Source organism: Agelaius tricolor, unplaced genomic scaffold (genome assembly GCF_023055355.1).
Source record: "Agelaius tricolor isolate 1412-34295 unplaced genomic scaffold, bAgeTri1.0.p SCAF_33, whole genome shotgun sequence".
Classification (NCBI taxonomy): domain Eukaryota; kingdom Metazoa; phylum Chordata; class Aves; order Passeriformes; family Icteridae; genus Agelaius; species Agelaius tricolor.
The window spans coordinates 1301160-1322084 of record NW_027269293.1 but is presented as its reverse complement, the minus strand read 5'-3'; the positions used below and the strand labels follow the sequence as shown (position 1 = coordinate 1322084).

At 45.4% G+C, this 20925-nt stretch overlaps 1 protein-coding gene across 2 annotated transcripts in view; it reads right to left on the bottom strand.

The window, feature by feature from the left end:
- KDM4B (lysine demethylase 4B) overlaps window positions 1-20925 on the bottom strand; it is a 74343-nt gene that overhangs the window by 35592 nt on the left and 17826 nt on the right. For both annotated transcript variants that reach the window (XM_071451578.1, XM_071451579.1), the window contains exons 6-8: window positions 10850-10899; window positions 8419-8522; window positions 6405-6542 (exon numbers count right to left, since the gene is read on the bottom strand). In XM_071451578.1, coding sequence (XP_071307679.1) covers window positions 6405-6542; window positions 8419-8522; window positions 10850-10899 — 292 coding nt within the window. The remainder of the gene's footprint in view (window positions 1-6404; window positions 6543-8418; window positions 8523-10849; window positions 10900-20925) is intronic.

The window sequence follows — 20925 nt, the reverse complement described above, 5'->3', positions numbered from 1 at the left end:
ATATTATTATATTAAAAATATAAAATAATAAATAATAAATAAAAAAAACATTATCCCAGAGCTGGGATAAAAAATAAAATAAATCAATAAAATTAAAAAATATTATTATATTAAAAATAATAAATAATAAATAATAAATTAAAAAAAAACATTATACCAGAGCTGGGATAAAAAATAAAATAAATCAATGAGCTGGGATAAAAAATAAAATAAATCAATAAAATAAAAAAATATTCTCATATTAAAAATATAAAATAATAAATAATAAATTAAAAAAAAAAACACTATCCCAGAGCTGGGATAAAAAATAAAATAAATCAATAAAATAAAAAATATTCTCATATTAAAAATATAAAATAAATAATAAATTTTTAAAAAACATTATCCCAGAGCTGGGATAAAAAATGAAATAAATCAATGAGCTGGGATAAAAAAATAAAATAAATCAATAAAATAAAAAAATATTCTCATATTAAAAATATAAAATAATAAATAATAAATTAAAAAAAACACTATCCCAGAGCTGGGATAAAAAATAAAATAAATCAATAAAATAAAAAATATCATATTAAAAATATAAAATAATAAATAAAAAAAAACGTTATCCCAGAGCTGGGATAAAAAATAAAAAAATAAATCAATAAATAACCCATGCCAAGACCCAGAAGGAGCTGGTGGCACTGAGCCCCCCAGGGCCATTCAGTCACCCCACCCAGCAGCACCCCCAGCACTGGAATCCTGGAAATCCCAGCAAATCCAGGATTGATTCTGCTCACAAAACCCCACTTTGGTTTTTCATTAACAAAAATCGTGCCCAGAACCTCCCAGCCAGAACTGCAGGAGAGGAGCTTGGAAAAGTGTTGATAAAACAAAGCTTCCAGACAGTTTCCAAAAAAATAACCATCCCCTTTCCACCTCAGCATAAAAAAAAAAAAGCTGTAAAAGTTCCTTTTTCTTGCACAGAATCAAGAGCATTAGGGGTGTTTACAAATAATACAAGAAAATAAGTATGAAGAAAGGTGGAAGAATTTGTTCAAGAGCAATTTTGAATCTGTCTGATGGAAATAAACCATGGAAATGTTATTCCATAATAGATTTCTTTAATGTATTCTAAGCTTAAAAGGTCTAATTAGAGTAAAAGAGCAATTTTGAACGTCTGACAAAAATAAACTATGGAAATGCTATTTCATAATAGATTTTTTATGTGTTCTAAGCTTAAAAGGTCTAATTAGAGTCAGTTGAAGCATAGACACAAAGTAATGCAAAAATACAGCTCTGATTTGCCTTATTTTGGGACCAATTTTGCAGTATTACCAAACAGGCTTCTGCAAAAACCTCACAAGTTTTATTTTCTTGGGAAATACAGACATATTGAAGGGAAAAAAAAATATCTACCAAAATGTGAATAGTAAGAAGAAAGCTTCAATTTCAGCTGGAAAATGATATGCTAGACAACATGAAATCACAGATATTCCAAGTGTAAATTTGAGATTATTTCTATATTACATATACAGTACAGAAAAAAGAAATGAGCAGAAGGTTTAGAAGCAACAAGCCACGTAAAGGATCCTGGGATGAAGTGAAAGCTGTTTATTTCAAGCCCAAAATGCAGGACCTGGGCAGGAGGGGCAGCCTGACCCCATTTTATGTTGAGAGAGAGAATTCCAGCAGTTTTTCTGGAGTAAACAGGAGATAAAGGAAGGTGTGAAAGTGGCAGCCAGCAGGAACCCAGACCTTCTCCAGGAGTGGCTGCACTTAATTGAAAGGAGAGTGCAGGGATTGTTGCACTCCCATCCATTTATTTTCAGTCCAGTTTGCCAAAGAAATAGAAAAGCTGAGGTGGGATTTGAATTTCTGCTAAAACTCTGAAAGGGTCTGTGAATAGCAGGAGGCTCACAGGCCACTGTGACTGCAGGGAGGGCACTTTCCTGAAGCCCCTGCTTTAAAAGGGTTGTTTGGGCAAAGACACAGCTGTTAAAATCCTCTGGTGGTGCCATCCAAGGGTTTTCAGAAACAAAAAGCCAGGCAGGAACTGCAGGCTCGTGGTGCAAAATAAAAAGAAATTTAATAAAAAAGATGGTAAGGAATGAAAATTATAATTTCCTGCCTTTCACTCAGCAGCTTTTTTCAACAACTAAACAGAAAAAAAAAAATATGACAAATGGAAGACAAATGGCTGAGGAACTCCAAGTGCAGAGAACAAAGGGAAATATTTCTCCCTAATTCCTAAGCTCTGCCTATGCAGGCAAACATTAACTGTAGTACACACAAATAAACCCATCCCTCCTCAGCTGAATCAGGAATGCTGAAGTCCAAAGCAAATATTTGGATTACAGCTGACTCTGAAACATTGTGCCAGGATCTCCAAGGCTGTGAAACCCCTCTGAACTCCCTTCCCCTGTCTCCTTTTGCTGCACTGTGACAGTGACACCCAACAGGAGTGCAGCTGCCAGGAGCATTCCCTGCCACAGCTCTGGGGGTCTGGAATGGGATGAATCCACAGGAGACCCCTGGGAAGAGCCCTGGGACATGGGACCAGCCCTGGCAGCCCCAGGACCACTGGGGGTTTCTCCATCCCTGAACAAGGATCTGGGCTCAGCTTTAGCCCAGGATCACTGAGGGTCTCTCCATTCCTGAACAAGGATCTGCTGCTCAGCTTTAGCCCAGGATCACTGGGGGTCTCTCCATTCCTGAACAAGGATCTGGGCTCAGCTTTAATCCCAGGATCTCTGCAGGTCTCTCCATTTTTGAACAAGGATCTGGGCTCAGCTTTTGCCCAGGATCACTGCAGGTCTCTCCATTCCTGAACAAGGATCTGCTGCTCAGCTTTAGCCCAGGATCACTGGGGGTCTCTCCATTCCTGAACAAGAATTTAGGCTCAGCTTTACCCCAGGATCACTGCAGATCTCTCCCATCCCTGAACAAGGATCTGGGCTCAGCTTTACCCCAGGATCACTGCAGATCTCTCCATTTCTGAACAAGAATTTAGGCTCAGCTTTACCACAGGATCACTGCAGGTCTCTCCATTTCTGAACAAGAATTTAGGCTCAGCTTTTGCCCAGGATCACTGGGGGTCTCTCCATTTCTGAACAAGGATCTGGGCTCAGCTTTACCCCAGGATCACTGCAGATCTCTCCCATCCCTGAACAAGGATCTGGGCTCAGTTTTACCCCAGGATCACTGCAGATCTCTCCCATCCCTAAACAAGGATCTGGTGCCCAGCTTTAGCCCAGGATCAGGTGCAGGAGGAAAGCTGAGCTTGGCCTCAGAGTCACCCTGGCTGGGAGGACTCAGCTGCAGCACCAGGCTCCTCCAGGCCAGATGGAGACATTTCCATCAGCACAACAGCTCAAATCTGTTATTTCCCTGTCCAGCTGGATGGGGACACCCACCTCCCACTGGGGCACCCTCAAGGCTGTGAAGGATCCAGACCCTTCCTCTGGACCTGACACTGGCTGAGAGCACAGAGAACCAGTCCTGAGGATTTCTGCACATCACAAAGGACAATTTGTGCAATTTGTCTGTCACAAACCACTCTCAGCACTGGGGCTGGAGGAGTGATTAGCAGGAGGATCAGAAAATCAGACCCAAGGGGCAAAAGCACCTGTTCTAACTAAAAACCCACAGAGAGAAAGACTCCACATTCTAAAAAAACTTTGAACCAAACAGGACAGCTCAGATTATTCACTTGCTATTCACCAAACCAAATTCCACTGGAATTTCTAAGGATCTGCCCCTCCTGGTTACTCATTTACAGACACAAGTGGATTTACCCACTGTTAGTTTCCCACACTACTCTGCAGCCATTGCTATTTTTTTTTTTTTTTTTTGCTAATCCTGACACTTGTTCTACAATTAGAGCAGGACCAGTGTCTCAGCAGCTGATCTTTACACTCCAGGCTGGTTATTCTGTATTTTTTACAGGTTCTCTGTGGGATGCAGAACATTGCACCCATCTGGCAGGCAATTAGCACAGCTCTGCTCTCCGAGGTGAACCATTACCTTCCTCCCCTGCACTGCACCACTGCCACACAGCTCTCAGCAGAGCACAACCCAAATCTCCTCCCCAGGATAATGTCCAGGAGAACATTACAACTGGCTAATTATGAACCTGGCCTTGTCCCCATTCTCCTGAAGGCAGGCAGGACAAGAGAGCTGTGCTGGCAGCCCAAGGAAAGGAGGGAATCACCACCTGGGTCACTGCAGGAACAGCAGGGGCCTGTAAAGCTTTGCCCAGCTCAGACTTCCCAAGATCTTCTTTAAATGAGTACATGGTAAGGAAAAAACCCCAAACCTGTCTGCATGTGAGCAAGGACAATCTAATTGTGCCTGGGAGCATAGAAATCAATGAAGCCATTTCTGAAATAGAGGAAAGCTGCAGTAGTTAACTAAAAATCACATATACTCAGGAATGGGGTAGGTAGGGAGGGATAAATCCCTCTCATCCATTAAAATCCCATCTCATCCCACTCCTGCCATGGCAGAGACTCCTTCCACTGTCCTGGAGTGTCCAGCCTGGCCTTGGGCACTGCCAGGGATGCAGGGGCAGCCCCAGCTGCTCTGGGCACCTGCGCCAGGGCCTGCCCACCCCTCCAGGGAGGAATTTCCTCCTCTCCAGGAATTCTCTGCCCACAGAGGTGCAGGCAGCTCCCAGTGCACACCCTCAGCTGATCACTCCCTGCTTCACCTCAAATGAGATTTCAGCAAAGCTTTGCCCCCACAGTGTAACAGAGTCCCCCCTCAGCTGGCACCCCCAGCCTGGCAGCCCAGGTTAATTAACCCTGCTTTGGAGCAGTATGAAGCAGGAAGCTCAGAACAGACAAGTGCCACGGAGTGCAGGGGGAATAAATCGGGCATCTCCTTCCACACTTCCACTTTGTGTCCCCAGATCTGCTCCTGCCCTGCTGCTGCTTGTTCAGTAATTTCACGCTACGCTGCCTAACAATGTAAGCATGGAGGCTCCATCTAAAACTGCACTTCCCAAATGTCACTTGTTTGTGAACACATGGCTGAACCCAAAATTGCTTTTAATATTCGAGTGGTGCCTGCTGGCTCTGTTGTAGTTAAGGGTCTGTCTGAATTTCCATGATAAACCCCATTTTCTGGGGTGTAATACCATGACCACTCACTACACAGAAACCTGCTTTACAAGGTCACAGCAGACAAACATCATTTTTTACATTTTTAAACCAAGACTGCTTGGCTATTTTTGAGTTTCAGACACCTGCCACTGATTTGAGGTCTCTTACAGTTTAAGGTTTTTCTTACCATCCCTTTAACTCCAGAACAAATCCAAATGTCTGACCCATCCCTGGAAGTGTCCAAGGCCAGGATGGACAGGGCTTGGAGCAACCTGGGATAGTGGAAGGTGTCCCTGCCCATGGCAAAACTTCCCAGATTCTACTGAATGAGCTTTGCTGGTCAGTTATTCTGCAGACTTCAAACCAGGAGAGCTGTCACAAACCAAAGTACACCAGGAACCTGCCCTAATGAGAAATAACCACACAATCATAACCCTCCAAACTTAACTGAGTGCACAGATTAAAGGAATTCAGGTATTTTCAGTGTTATTACCATAGTGTTATTAAAGCTTAAAAGTATTTCCAGCTTATTCCTTCCCCTCCAGTGTGTACCTAATGAGTTGTGCTCAGTTACATCAGTCACCTTATTCACTGTGAAACACAGCTTGGATGCACCAGAAAACTAATTCCACTTTACCAATCCCAAAACAACCTGTTAAGAACCTGAATGCAGCACTCGAGAAAGCCATTCCTACACCCTCAGAATAAAATGGAGCTGGGGGTGCTCAGCCTGGAGAAAAGGAGACTCAGGGGTGAGCTTATCACTCTCTACAGCTCCCTGAAAGGTGCCTGTGCTCAGCTGGGGCTGGGCTCTTTCTCCAGGAACTGACAGAACCAGAGCACACAGACTTGAGCTGCACCAAGGGAAATACAGGTTGGATATTGGGAAAATGTGTTTTACAGGAAGGGTGATAAAGTTCTGGAATAGTTTTCCCGGGGAGGTGGTGGAGTCACCATCCCTGGGTGTGTTTAACAAAGCCTGGATGTGGCACTGGGTGCCAGGGTTGAGTTGAGGTGTTGGGGCTGGGTTGGACTCAATGATCTTTAGGGTCTCTTCCAAGCCAGTGATTCTGTGAGTTCTGTGAGTTCTGTGAGTTCTGTGAGTTCTGTGAGTTCTGTGATTTCTGTGAATTCTGTGAGTTCTGTGAATTCTGTGAGTTCTGAGAAAACAAATTATCGAGAGGCAAAACCAGCAGCGTGGGACAGTGAGAGAGCCCATCCCAAAGCAGAGGCACTTTCTGTGCTCTCCTCGGGAATGAGGACAAACAGGTGGCATGGCTGTGTGTGCCAGCACTGCCCCAGCTGTCCCTGCCAGCTGCCCACCTGTGTTGCCATCTTGCCGTAGTCGATCCAGCGCAGGGTGGCAAAGTTGGTGGACTCGGCGCAGTTGAAGCCGTGGTTGAAGCCAGCGTGGTACCCGTAGGGAAATGTGATCATGAACTCCCCAGCTTCCTGGGTGATCTGCAAAGCAAAGGAAAAAGGAGGAGACACCCCACAGGGCACTTAATGCAGCAGTTTGAGAACAGAGACCCATTAAAAAGCCCCACAGATGAAATCTCTTCCCACTGGAGGGTTGGCAGAGCAGCACTGCCTGAGTCTGGTGAACTGCAGGAATACTCAAGGATTTCTCTTAAGGGAAAAACTCAGAACAGTGGATGGAAGGGGTTACATGACCTAACTATTTACACCTGCAGGCTCCAGTTACAAAGGAACATTCAGGCTGCAACATTCCAAAAGATCAGTGCAGCACCTCCCCTCCACAGGGCATGGAAGAGGCAGAGCTTGACCTTCCCTGTCCTTCCAACCAGCAGTGCTGACAGAGCTCCCACAGCTGTCACAGGCCAAGAATTCTGCTTGGATTCCTTCCCACAGCCACAGCCCACACCCCAGCAGCTCTGAGCCCACAGAGACCCCAGGGGACTGCACTTCCAAACACAAGGATGGGGCCAAATGCAAAATGGAAACACACAGAAGTTCAAACGCTCCCCCCTCAGCTGGGCCGACATCTGAACTTGCAGATGTCATTAACATTAGAAGAATAATTCAAGAAAGAGGGAATAAAAGCTGCTGTGATACACAAGAAGCTCCTGCAGGATTTCAGGAGGAGGAGGAGGTGCTGAAGTCCAGCCTGCATCCATCCCCTCCACAAACCCCAGCAGTGCCACTCTGCTGGCTCCAGGAGATGGACAGATGATGTTCCTGTCAGTGAATGCACATCCTGATGTCTCCATTTCAAGCCCACATCATCCATGGCACTGCTGTCAACATTATCCCACAATAAATTAGAAAACACTCCAGATGATGGATAGGCCATGCAGAAAAGTAATAACTATTGAAGGAAAGCCAGCACAAACTGCCACTCATGAAGAAAGCCCCAAATTTACTGACTTCTGCAAGCTCTTGAGGAATAAATGGAGAAATCAATAGGAGATTACAGAAATACACATTTTTAATTATTAAAAAGCCCTAGTATTGATCTGTTTCTTTTTTTTTTTCCAGAACAGCATTATAGAGATTTATAAATGCTGCCTATTTCAACTTCATTGAAATCTGCCAAGGATTTGGATGCAGGGATCCTATCTCTGTTCCTCAGGAAAAATGGCACTTGTTCCCTGTTTGTGAATAACAGCCTCCACTGTTTCAGGACAGGGCTTGGAGCTTGGGACAGTGGAAGGTGTCCCTGCCCATGTTTGGGATTTAAGGTCCCTTCCCACTCCATGATTCCATGAGAGCACTTTGGAGCAGGCCTCTGTGACACTTCCCCCGTCCACAGGCAGCTCTGGCTCCGTGTGCTGGGAGCAGCCAGCAGCAGCAGCAGCAGCAGTTTGAGTGATTCTGCACAGATACAAATCCCTGTAACCATCCCTGGCTGAGGAGATTTACTTCTTGCCACAAGACTTTAAGAATAAGCACATTAAAACGATCATACCAAATAAACATGACCCCGCTTTTCAAATCAGGGCTTAAGAGCTGCAGGGATCCTTCCAGGCTTAGAGCAGCATGAACACTTACACAACAGGGAACCAGCACAGCCAGCTCCACTTTGGATCACACTGGATCCACAAGAAAATCAAAAAGTGTTTCTGAATCACCACTGGGGGTGATTATCAGCTCGCCCCTCTCTATATGAGAGGCTCCCTAACTGCCAGAGTTTGTTCAGTGACAGCTTTTCCTCTCCTCAGTGTCTCAGCCAAAACCCAAACTCTCCTTTTTGCAGCAGAGCCGGTTTGAACCCCAGGCTGCCCTCAGCACAGCAATGCCCTTGGAAATAAAGCCAATTCCCTGGGTGGACTCCTCAGGAGAGAGGAGCTGTGCAGGGCCAGCCTGCAGGACCTACCCTGTCAAAGGGAATCCCATATTTCTTCAGGATGGAGGGAGAAATGAGGGTCATCTTGTGACGGAGGAAAGCATCACATCCCTGAGAGCTTCCTGGGAAGAATCCTGTGGAGACATTCAAAGGAGGAGCATCACTACAGGGCTGTCCTTGGGAAAACAACACAGCCTGCTGGATTCCACATCAACCTGCCCTACATATCACTATCTAAAGGGAGAACATGTTAATATTCAGGGAAAGGAAAGGGCTCCATGCCAGGCAGTGGCACAAGGGACACGTTCACAGTGGTCACCAACAAGTGGCAGAGGCACCAGGACCTGACCCAGTCAGCACCTCAACACCCCCAAGCCTTAAATTCTGCTACTGAGTTATAAATTGTGCCACTAATCACAAATAATTAATTAGTAAACACTGCCCAAACCCCTCAATGGCAGCTCAGCCAATGTAACCCAATTTTCCTCACTATGTCCTTCCCTCCAAGTGGCTGATTCCATAACAAATTGTGCTTGTAGGAACTCAAACCCATCACAGTTTAGGAAAACAAATAACCCAAGCCCTGGAACCAAAACTAATTGATGAGACATAATGGAAGGGGTTTCAGAAAGTCAAAAGGATTACTGGATTCCAGGTTTACTTATATTTTTGTACTAAAAGCATTTCAATTCAAATTATGACTGTCTGCTACCCAGTCTGTCGTCCCTCTCTGCAGTTCCTCTTTTTAATGCACAGTTTAAGTGGCTCTCATTAAAGCCACTAATAAAGAAGCACATTTTAAGTGATTAGCACCAATAACATGGCAACACATTAACATTCTCTCCATGGGCTCCATGGCTCTCCCAGTGAGCCCATTTACAGCTCAGCTATTCATTTTCCATATTAATTGCACACTCATTTCTCCATAGTAAACTTCTCCCCACTGATGCACAGGACAGGAGAATGGCCAGGCAGCAATTTTGGCTCTTTGCAGAGTTAAATCATCACCCACCCATCTTTTAGAGACAGGAAACTAAAATAAAGACCAGATCATTGATAATTTGCTCCTGGTTTTACAGCACAAACCATCTCCATGCCTCAAAATTGATCATCCGTAAAAATTAGTTACAAACAGCAAGAAACTTATTATTGCTCCTGTCAGACTTGGAGTGGTATTTCAGAGTCTGCAGAACACAAGTCATCTGATTGATTGACTTCTTATAAAAATTACTTTTTTCATCTATTAAAACCTGGCAAATTACTGAGCTGTAGCTTTGAAATGCAACATTTCTGAGCAGCCATTTCCAGTGTTATTTGTATTTAGGGATCAGGGAGCTCAGTGCCCATGAGAACAGCACCAAGCCCCAGGACACTCATCCCCAGTTATTCTGCATTTACCCCACACAATCAGCTGCTCCCCTGGACACCCTGGAGTGTGCTCAGCAGGAAAAAGCAGTACAGGAATTTGTCTGTTTTCTGGGAAATCAGCATTAGAACTTTTCTTTTGCATCGGAGTAGAACCTTCCAGATTTCCCTGCCTGCTCCTGCCTTCACCACCACATTAAAACCACCCCACTTCCCTCACTGGAGATGAACCACAGAAATTTGGAGTTAATTATTCTGAGCCAGCAGCTTTTTTTTAGCTGGGCAGCTCCTTGAACATTTGCAAGTGAACAAAAATAGAAACAACACCAACAAGTTAAAACATATCCACTTCTGCAGCCAGACATCTTCCCTGAAGCTTGAGAGGTGGGAGTTTGCCACAGCTCAAAGTAACTCTCCCTCCCCTCCACTCCCATTTTCCTTTTCTTTTCCCCTCGCTTTCATTTTTTCTTCCTTTTCAATAGGAACTCTATGGCACTGAAAAATAAAGGAAGATGAGGCTAAAATAAAAGGAAAACAACCAAATGCAAAATGTGTTTATAGGGTGAAGGAGCAATGGCTACAAACTGGAAGAGGGGAAATTTAGGCTCAGTATCAGCCAGAAAATGTCTGTTGTGGTGTGGTGAGGCTCTGGAACAGGCTGTGGCTGCCCCATCCCTGGGAGCATTCCTGGTCCAGGGGAAGGTGCAGTGAAAGGATTTTTGGAGTCCTTTCCAACCCAAACCCTTGTGGACTAAACCCACTGCCCAGACATGGGAGGGTTTGGCCTTAATGCCTCAAAATCCAAAGGTTTTTAAGGAATTTTAGTTCAGGTCAGGTTTGGTTTAGTTTAGTTTAGTTTAGTTTAGCTCAGTTTAGTTTAGTTTAGTTTAGTTTAGTTTAGTTTAGTTCAGGTCAGGCCACGCCAGGAGACCGAGGCTTGGAGGGAAGAGCTGAAGGAAAATTAAAATTCCCTGTCAAGTTCTCTGGCTCTGAAGCTGCTCCCCCAGCTCAGCAGGTTCCTCAAGCAGCCCCTGACGTCCCCAGCAGGTCCAGTCAGTGCCAGTCCTTGCTGAGCCCAGCCCAAAGCCAGGCTCACCTTTTGCCAGGCGTTCCAGCCTCTTGCCGTGCTCCGGGGGAATGGCATACCTGGGAGAACAGAAACCAAAAGATCATTATATGTGATGGAACCAAGGCATTTTTCATGTAAAAACAGGGAGAGGACAAGGCTAGGAACAAGTGGGGCAATAACCCTGAGCACAGCACACAATGGCTGCAATAAAACCAAAATTCTGTGTGTCTGAAAGGCATCAGTAACACACAATCCATGGAAAAATGGAAAAAACAGCATTTAATAAAAGTCCTCAGACATGTCACATGAAATGTGTGTTTTCCTGGCACCTTCTCAAACAGCATCAGGTAAGGTAAAAGGAAAATGGAGAAGACAAAGTGATGATGCAGCACTGGAAACCCCAGGAATAACTGAGTGCAGGGAACAGCAGGTGTGTTCTCCATGGGGAAAATATCTGCAAAATAAAACTGTGCTAAATATTAATAAGCAAGAAACAGATGGGCTGAAAAGGTGTGAAGGAGGGTCTGTGTGCTTTGGAAAAGAATAAGCCTTTTTCTGTGCAAATAGCTTTCATTTTATTCAAAAAAGTGAATATTCTTCAGCTCAAGCAGTCATGGCTCAATCCTTATGTCCCTGCTGGATTTTATTGTCTGATGTGAAATAATGGAATTCAAGTATTCAATAATTTTCTTGATGAGGTGACCCTGAAAATGCAGGGTCTGCTGATGAAAACATCATTAAAGGGTGTAGGGAACAACTTCTACACTTCCCAAAGCCAGCGTTCTTAGATTTTGGGTCAGTAAAGTGCAAAAGAATTTGACTGGAATTTTTTCAAGAGTGCAAATAATTGAATGTAATTCTGGAAGAACAATCAACTGTCCCTCAGGTCCCAGCCACAGGGCTGGGTGTGCCCAGCACGTACAAACACCAGGGAAGTTTCAAATGGCTTTTTCTTCCCTAAAGCTGTTGGTTCTCTTAGTGCTTTGAGGTTCACAACATTCTCAGGAGCAAAGCCCAGGTGACAAAGATTTATGTGTTCAGGTTATAAGAAGGGAGCTGAACACCAGGACACATTTCAATGTGTTTAACATGATGACACACAATAATATTGCCAATGGAAATTTGTAAATCGTTGGTTACATCCTGCAGCAAATTAAATATGGCTCTCCTTGCTTTTTGTGACAGAGAATTCTGAGAATTTACATTTGTGGGAATGGCATTTATTGCCAGCTATAACTTCTCTTCAAAGTGAATAATAAAAAATGCATTATTTTTGCTATTTCCAATAAAGATGTCAAACCCATCCTTCTCATTACCCCTCACTGGGATCAGGAAATTGCAGGAGGGGGCTCAGCAACAGGTGCCCAGCACTGCCCCTCCTGGGCTGGGGGCTCAGAATGCACCTGAATTTGGGAGGGGTTTCAGCCAGACAAATTCTGCATTTTCCAGTGTAAAACCATGACTGGGAGAAGCAGCTCAAGGCCCAACCTGTGCCAGGAACTCAAACACACCTGGGCTGGGCTGGCAGGGGGATGGCAGCGCACAAATCCCACACGGGGCCCTGCAGGGTTTAGGCACTAAGCTGATTTGAACTGATGGCTTGGAAAAAATTTAAGGTAAAACACGATGCAGCACCTAATCTTGTAAAATAATAAATGCAGCAATGGACTCCCAACATTCCCTGACCAAAGTTTGACAGTGCCTTAAATTGCATAATTATCAAACAATTCAATTTCATTTGTCTGGGACAAAGCTTGTGGCTTTTATTTTACAAAGACCATTCATCACTTACATAAATGTGATAAAACTAATCCCGATCCAAAGCTCCTTTGTGGGATTAATGTCCCTTAAAACAGGGAAATGAGACATTCCATTCCTTCTGGGAAAAATGCTGAAGGATTGGGAAAGAACTAATTTATGGCTACAAGGCTGCTGATGATTAATGTAATATCCCCAGTCTACAATGCAACCTTCACTTAATTAGTGCCTGTAATTGGGAGTTGTAAAGATAAGATTAATTGAATCTTGAGGATGTTAAAAGTTTAATACATTGGAACATGGTTATTGTGTTATCTGAAACTGCAGCCTGCAAAAAGCCAAGCAAGGCTTCAGAGAACAGCCCATGGAGAGACAAAGAAAAAAGACTTGCTTGGACAGAAACCAGCCAGAGAGGAGGAATTTCCAGCTTACAAAAAAGAACTATATGGAATAATATACAAATCAAAATACCCCAGCACAGAATGGTAATAGCTGACTCTGATTTTAGAAATTAACTTTTTTCTTTGGGCCAGTCTTTAGGAAGCAGAGCCTACACATCCCTCTGCCTTTATTCTTAGGAATTCAAAATATTAACTGCAGAAGAGAATTAAAATTAGGTCAAATTCTGCTTTAAGTTATGCTCACAAATCTGACTGATTTACATAAAGATAGGCAATAAAGACAGAATTTGGGCTGCTATTTAAAACCAGAAAGAGAAACAGAAGGCTCCTGCACGTATGGCACAGATTGAGCTGCATCTACACACAAAATGATTGATTCCAAGGCAGAACAACAATGGAAAGATTAAAAACTGCTGCAACCCAAGGGGTGCAGTCCCTGAGCCACGAGCACCCGGCAGGGCTGGCTCTGGGTGCCACTGATGCCCCTGCTCTCTGTGAGAGCCAGCACTCCTGTGCCTCTCAGCAGTTTGCCACCATCCCCACAGCTCAGCTCAGCTGCAAAGCCTCAATTCCACAGGCAAGCCACAGGTAAAAAACATCCAATAATTTCCTTTTCTTCAGGCACGACTTCAGGAGCCCCCAGTGCTGGGAACACTGGGCTGGATGTGCCCCTCTGGCTCAGCTGTCCCCAGCACAAGGGGCACTGATGGCCAAAGCAGCAGTGGCTGGAGATAAATCACAAATCCAGCCCGATTCCAAGGGTCAGCCTTGCCCAGAGTGACCAAGACAAAGGGCCAGGCTTCACCCAAAACCCTGCCACTCAGCACTTTGGGGATTGCAGCAGGAAAAATGTGCTGCTGCTCTGCCAGGGAACAGGAGATTTACACAATGGGGAAAGAAAAAGCAGCTTGAGATAAAAAAAAGTTATAGTTCTGTGACTCAAATGTCATCTTACCCCCAAGTCAACAACCTGAAAGTAATATACTGAGCCTTTTAAATTACCTTTTTCTACTTTCCACCAAAACAACAGAAAATCCCTGAAGTGGATCAAGTACCACTTGTACACATCTAGAACTTGCTGTTCTCTGGGAAAGACACTCAGCTCCCAAACTTATTTCATGAAACCTAAATCCAGCATTTCTGAACTCCACTTCCACGCAATTTTCTGAGTCTTTGAGTCAGAATCACAAGTCCAAAAGGTTTTGCCCCAAAGCTATAAATGAGTCAGAAAAAGATCTTCCTGGAGTGGTGGCTTGCTTTTGGTAATACGGAATCCCAAAATGGTTTGGCTTGGAAGAGATCTTAAATATCCATTTCCACCCCTGCCATGGCAGGGACACCTTCCACTGTCCCAGGTGCTCCCAGCCCTGTCCAGCCTGGCCTTGGGCATTCCAGGGATGCAGGGGCAGCCCCAGCTGCTCTGGGCACCTGTGCCAGGGCCTGCCCACCCTCACAGGGAGGAATTCCTTCCCAACATGAGTTGAACTGGACAGTTCTCCTCTCCTTAACACTAAAGAGAGGTCTGTCCTATTTGCCATCATAGGATATCATTAATAGAGTAATTTTCTTGGTGTTTTGTTTATTCCCTTGGAATGGGGCTTGATGGATGTGGATAATTATCAGACTATAAAAGCCAGCAAATGTGCTATTTTCTATCGCTCTAAATCATCAAACAAATAAAGTGTGAAACAGCATTTCTGAATACAATTTTCCCCTCTAATGGTTTAGAATTATTATCAGGAACAATGAGAATAAATAAGCAAATGTCTTGTGAATTAAGAATTAAACAAGTGTGTCAGTAAAAAGGAGCATTCAGGCCATCCTGGGATACAGGGATGCCTTTGGGGCCACCAAGGAATGATGAAACAGGGAATTCACTTGGGCAGCTTCCAGCACCAGGTGCTGCTCAGGGACCTCCCAGTCCCAGGTTCTCCCCTCCCTGCTGCTTCCTCAAAGGGAGCCAAGCTCAGCTTTGGCTTCCAGTGGCCAAAACCCTAAAACTCCATCCATAGCAAAGGCTCATAGCTGTTTTCTCCTTGTTTGAGAGGAATTTTTCTCACCTGAAGCCATCCCTACCTTTGGCAGAGGACCAGACCATCCTGTCCCTTCGCCCAAAGCTTCCAAGACCTTTTCCCACTCCAGCTGTCACCCCCAGAGTTTTTGCCAGTTCCACCTTGTTCCACACCTCATTTACACTCTCTTGCACCAACACAGAGCAATTAAACAGTGATTATTAGTTCACCAAATCCCACACCCCACTCTCTGGGAGCCTGGGCTCCATGGGCAGGGGGAGGTTTGAACACAAGACTCTGGAAATGTCACTCCAGTGCCATTCCTGGGAGAAGGTAAGAAACTCAATTTCACAGTGTCTGCACAAGGTCTGCCCAAGCAGGCCCCACACAGTTTAACACACCATAATTATGGAATAAGGAACACAAACACAACAGGAGCAGCACATTTAAAATGTCCAGGCCAACGTGTCAAGCTGGGGTGAGTTATCTGTCTTCAAAGCAGATTTAATTGTGCCAAGAACACTGACCCTTCAAGATTCAAATGCCAACCTGCTCTCAGCCACGACAGGCAGAATGAAAAGCTGCTATTTCAGCCCCTGTAAGGCAAAGGGTGCCCATAAACACAGAATCTGAACCCTGACTTCCAACATCTTTAGCCCCCACAACAGCAGCAAAGCCTCCAAAGGAAACCCCTTGGTCTATCAGGAATATTTATCACCCAACAGAAGCATTAAGAACCAGCATTAGCACAGGGTGGTCCCTCCCTGCAAAGTTCAGATCCTGCTCCTGAGGCCTCATTTTTCTACAAGGTAAAACATTAAACGACATCTCCTCACTGTGTCAGAGCAAAGCTCAGGGTAGAAGTGGGGGTTTCCATGCTAGAATCTCCCAGAATATCCTGAGCTGGAAGGGACCCACAGGGATCCTGCTGTGCAACACTATTTTTAAGCTGGTTTGCCTGTATGAGAAAAGAAAAAAAAGGTATTTCAAGAAGAACAGGTTGTTCCTTTGTTGGTAGCATTGTCACCTCCCTTCCACGGTCACCTCTCTTTTCCTCACCTTTACCCTCCTCCAAAATTAACCTCCCTTCACCCCTCTCTCCCAACAATTTGTTAAAATATTGAAATCAACTCCCTTTCCTCTTCCCCTCACATCAAATCTGAGGTTGGCCCGCGCTGAATGGGCTGGAAATCTCCCATTTCCCATTTTCTCAAGATCCTGGTTAGGAAAGGAGAATCCCTGGCCTCCTTCTCCTGCCCCCTTCTGCTGTGGCTCCTGCCATCAGCAATGCAAACCCTGCCTGCAGATAGGATCACAGAGGGACCAGAGAGCTCCCTGCTCCTAGGACAGAGCCTTTATCAAGTGCCTGCAGTTTTATCTTGAATGGATCATTCCACAGCACAATGGATGATGGAATTCAGTGTCTTTAACTAGCAGCATCAATGAATTCAAATAATGACATTTTTATTGAAATACACCCAGAGTGAGAGATAAACACACAGGCTGGGGAGCATCAACTCCAAAAGCCATAATTAGGAGTAAACAGGACCAAATCCCAACTCCAAAACACACCAAACCCACCTGCCTCCCACAGCTGCTCAATGCAACCCCTGGGCAAGCAGCACAGGGAGAAAATCAGGGCAAACCTGCTCAGGAAGGGCCTGGGCACCACCAAACACACCCAGCCCTCACCCACAGGGCCCATTTCACTGCAGACAGTCCCTTCCCACACACAGAACTTGCTCATGACCCACAATGGGAAGAAATGGCAGCGATTTTGCTGCCAACAGAACAGCAGGATGAAAAACTTCCTCCTTCCCCAGAGAAACTGAAGTTGTGACTGCAAAGTCTCCGTTTGTTTTCCAGTAAGGATGGGCAGAATATCTCAGGTTACTCTGAAGCTGGGATCAAACCCCTGGAGATTGAGCACTGGAAGATTAGAGCCAAGCCTAACTTGTGCCAATCATGTACTTCTGAAAGACTCTCCAACCCTTAGAGCTGCCTTGAGCTAGAAATAGGATTAAAGAGCCATTAGTTTCAAGAAGTGACATTAGACAGGAGCTTTTTAAAATGCAGATTTTAAAGCAATATGAATTTTCAAGAGGTACAACTGAGCTCCAAGATTAGCACAATGGGCTACTTCCAGTGTGATTCACTCACCCCCGACTCAAGGAACACAAAGAGGAGATTTTTCCAGAACTCCAAATGCAATTTTCAAATACATTTTTTTTTTTAAAGCAGAGAATTTAATGTGAACAACCATCTGCTCTTGGAAAGACTCTCAGTGCCCCAGTCCAGTCAGCTCCACAGCACAAGTGCCAGGCACAAAGCACAAAATTGCAGAGCACATTGGAGTCTCTCCCTCCACATGTAAAAATAACCCAGGGCCTGCCTCTCTGCCTGCAGTGAATGAGCAGCATGAAGGAGCCATTTTACTAAGAAAAGGTGTTTGGGGAAAAACATTATGAAGTCATTTACTCATTCAGTTTAGCCAAGAAGATAATTAGTACACAATTCAACAGAGATGAATGACTACAATATTCATCCCCTTGCCATTCCCCATTATTTGTTTGGAAGAACCTGTTCACATCAGATTTATTTCCCTAAACTGGCAATCAGATTATTAATTACTGGTTGTTTTTGTAGTGCATACCATACAAACAGAAAGAAAAGCAAAGATTATGCTTCAAAGAGCCTGTATTCTGAAATAATAGCTCATTTCAGCTCCAGGAACAAGGAGAAAAAAGGCAACCAGGGGAGATCAGAGCTATCTGTGCCTTGTACCAAGTGACCTGTGTGAGCTGCCTCCCTCACCGGGCCCAGCACCACGAATTCCTGAAAAAAACACCAGGATAATTGCCTCCAGCAGAACAAAAGAAATTTGCTCCTGAGTAATGAAAGATATTCTTAGATTAGGAAACCCCTTGTGCTAGAGGTGCAATGCCTCTACACACACACACACACACACACTCTCTTTTCTTTTCTGAGAGAAAAAAATCCAGCATTCCAAAGGTTTAATGCTCCTCATCCATCAAACTGCACCGTTCCCAGCTACAACTGCTTTGAAGTGAGAGCTGTGTTCTTGTCAGCATCAAAGCCACAAGTGTTGTAGCTGAGATTTGATAAAGATCACTGACACAGTTTGGAAAGTTTCCTTTATTTCTCCTGTTTGATCCCCTTTGTGTGGCTGATTGGGCAGCTGGAAATGAAGTGGATGCAAACCCAGCACATTTATTCCTTGGAACATTAAGGGGTTAACGAGTGCTCAGCTCTCAGACAGCACCGAGTGCTATTTAAGTGCTGTCATTACTACAGGCTCCTCTTATTTTAAACCTCACTTGTGCTGCACTTGGCATCACCCCTCGACAATTTTCCCCGCTGAGTAAAGGAAAAAAAAAAAAAAAAATCCCCGCTGATTTGTGCCAATGTGTTAACAAAATGTGAATAAAGACAAAGCTCTGCAGCAGCACTCCTGCTCCCTCCCAGCCCTCCCAAGCCCTGCTCCCAGCTCTGTGCCAAGCTGGAATCTGCAAGCTCATTGTCCCACGGGGAGGCAGATCAGGCTGAAGGAGTGAGATGGAGCATGGAAGCACATCTCCCTCCCCTCCAGCCCCAGTGCTCTGCTCAAAAGCCTCTGTTATTAAACCAATCTGTGATCCTGTCAGACTTCCATAGATCTTCATTTCAAAGCAGGCCTGAGCTCGGAGCAGACACTTTCAGAAGGCAGGAATGGTTGGAGCCCTCCTGGATCAAAGAGCTGCTTCTCTCAGTCCAGCTGGGGCTCCTGGGCTGCAGCCACAGCAGGGACCACCCCAGGATGCTGCTGGGACCCCAGATCAGCACCTCCTCCTGCTAACATCATCCTGCAAAGTGCCAGGAGGGAGCACAGGTGGGAAGGGTCTCCTCTCTGCTGGGCCAGGTACCACAGATGAACCTCAGCCTCAAAGATTTCTAATTTCAACCAACAGAACAGGCTCAGTACAGATGGACATAAAATGCACGGACTGAAAAGTGAAATGGCAGCAAAGCACAAAATAATTCCATGCCTTTTGCAGGGGGTTTGGGTGAAAATAAAAACCAAAGATGCTCTGGAGGGGAAGCACAAACAGCAGGGAGCTGAGAGAAAGGGGTGCTGAGGCTGAGATCAATCCATCTGTGCCTCCTCACACAAGTCCCACAGCTGATTCCATCAATCCCCCAGCCTGGCTTGACCTTCATTTTCTGGCATTTTCTCTCAGTTAGATGAGGGTGAATGAAGAAAGGCAATACTTGAGTCCTAACTCCCCAAATCCTGTGCCTCCTCTGCAGCACAAAAATGACCTTTTAATAATCTGTCTACAACAGCCTAATGAAAGACCACAAAAACTTGAGTCTATTAAAAAGAGAAATCTCCACTATTCCAGCAGCAGCACCTGATTGGGAAGATAATCCAAGGCAGAGCTCATTCAGGTCCTGCCCAACGTGGTGACCCCATGGATTCTGAAAGCAAACCAGCAGCGAGCACTGAACCCCTCACCCTTCTCCCACAGCACCACCTCCAGGAGGAAGGGCTGGGGAGAGGGCTGGGAGTGCTTTGTGTTGATTAACTAATGACTGCAGCTTGCAGGGCTGGATTAATGACTCCCTGCTCCCAGTTATCAGGGAATTACAGGGGGATACAGCTCTGCATCCCAACACCTCCCTCCTCCCATGCATCTCCAGCAAACCCACATGCACACGGATTCTCGGGGCAGAAAGCAAAGCAGATTTCACCTTCATTTTAGAAAAGTCAGGAGAGTGAAAAGCTGTTCTGCCTGGCCATACTTTATCTCACTTTCCTTTTATCCCTTTTAATGAATATCCCTGTTCTTTTCTCTCTGCCTTTTATCAACAGAAAAGGGTCTTGCTCTGCCAAATCTGCCTGAGAGCAAATGGTGTTGCAGTTAATCTATAAATCAACCATCACCATAAATTCTGCTCTTTCTCCATCCAAAACAGCAGAGCTGTAAAACAGATTACATGGGACAGCAGAGGCAGGAAGGAAATCTGGGAGCTGTGAGGAGCTGCCATCACAGCCAAATGGCCTTGCCTGCTTCTCCTTTCTCCCCACTCCACCCAAAAAGCCTCCAAACCTCTGCTGCCAGGCCTGGAACAGTTTTAGGAGCAAGGACACCTCACACACTTCCCATGGAAGATGATGCAGACTTGGGGATTGAGGGAAGAAAGGGAATTCAGGAGAAGATTCTGCAGCCTAACACCAAGAAACAGGAAAAGCAAAATTCAGAAAAATAAAAATCTCGTGTGGAGCATCAGCTGTGAATCCCAGCTGTGACTCCAGCTAACGCAGCCTAAGGAATCTCAGCATCTCCAGGGTGCAAGAGACCCCAACAAGCAGCACTGGCAGTGACACCTGACCCTGCAGGGATCCCAGCAGCCTGGGCAGAGCCCCCTGAGGGGAGGCAAGAAATGATGGAGGGACCATGGCTGGCCCTGCAGCCGCAGAGCTCTGTGCCAAACATGACAGCAGCTGCCTGCAATGGGTCACCCCGAGCCTGTGGAACACCTGGGGGATGGCAGAGCAGGGGCAGAGCCCAGCAGCACAGGGATGGTGACAGGTGAGGGGCAGCACCCTGCAAAGGAACAGTTAAGCTCCATGACTGCTTCAGGTCATTTTCCTCCTCCAAGGCGGTTTTCCAGGGATGAACATTTCCTGTCCTGTGAGGGGAGGACAGGACGAGAGTTCAGCAAAGAAAGCTGCAGCTCTTGCAGACCAGAGTGAGCAATAAACCCAGGGAGATGCTGAGAAGCTCAGAGGGGCTCTCAGCCAAGGCCAGAGAGGGCTCCTTTGAGAATCCCTCCCCAGGGAACAGCCAGTCCTGGCTGGAATCTCCCCTCACAGGCCTGTGGAAAGGTGAGCTGGCCCTGACGACAAATGAATTAAACTGTAGATGTG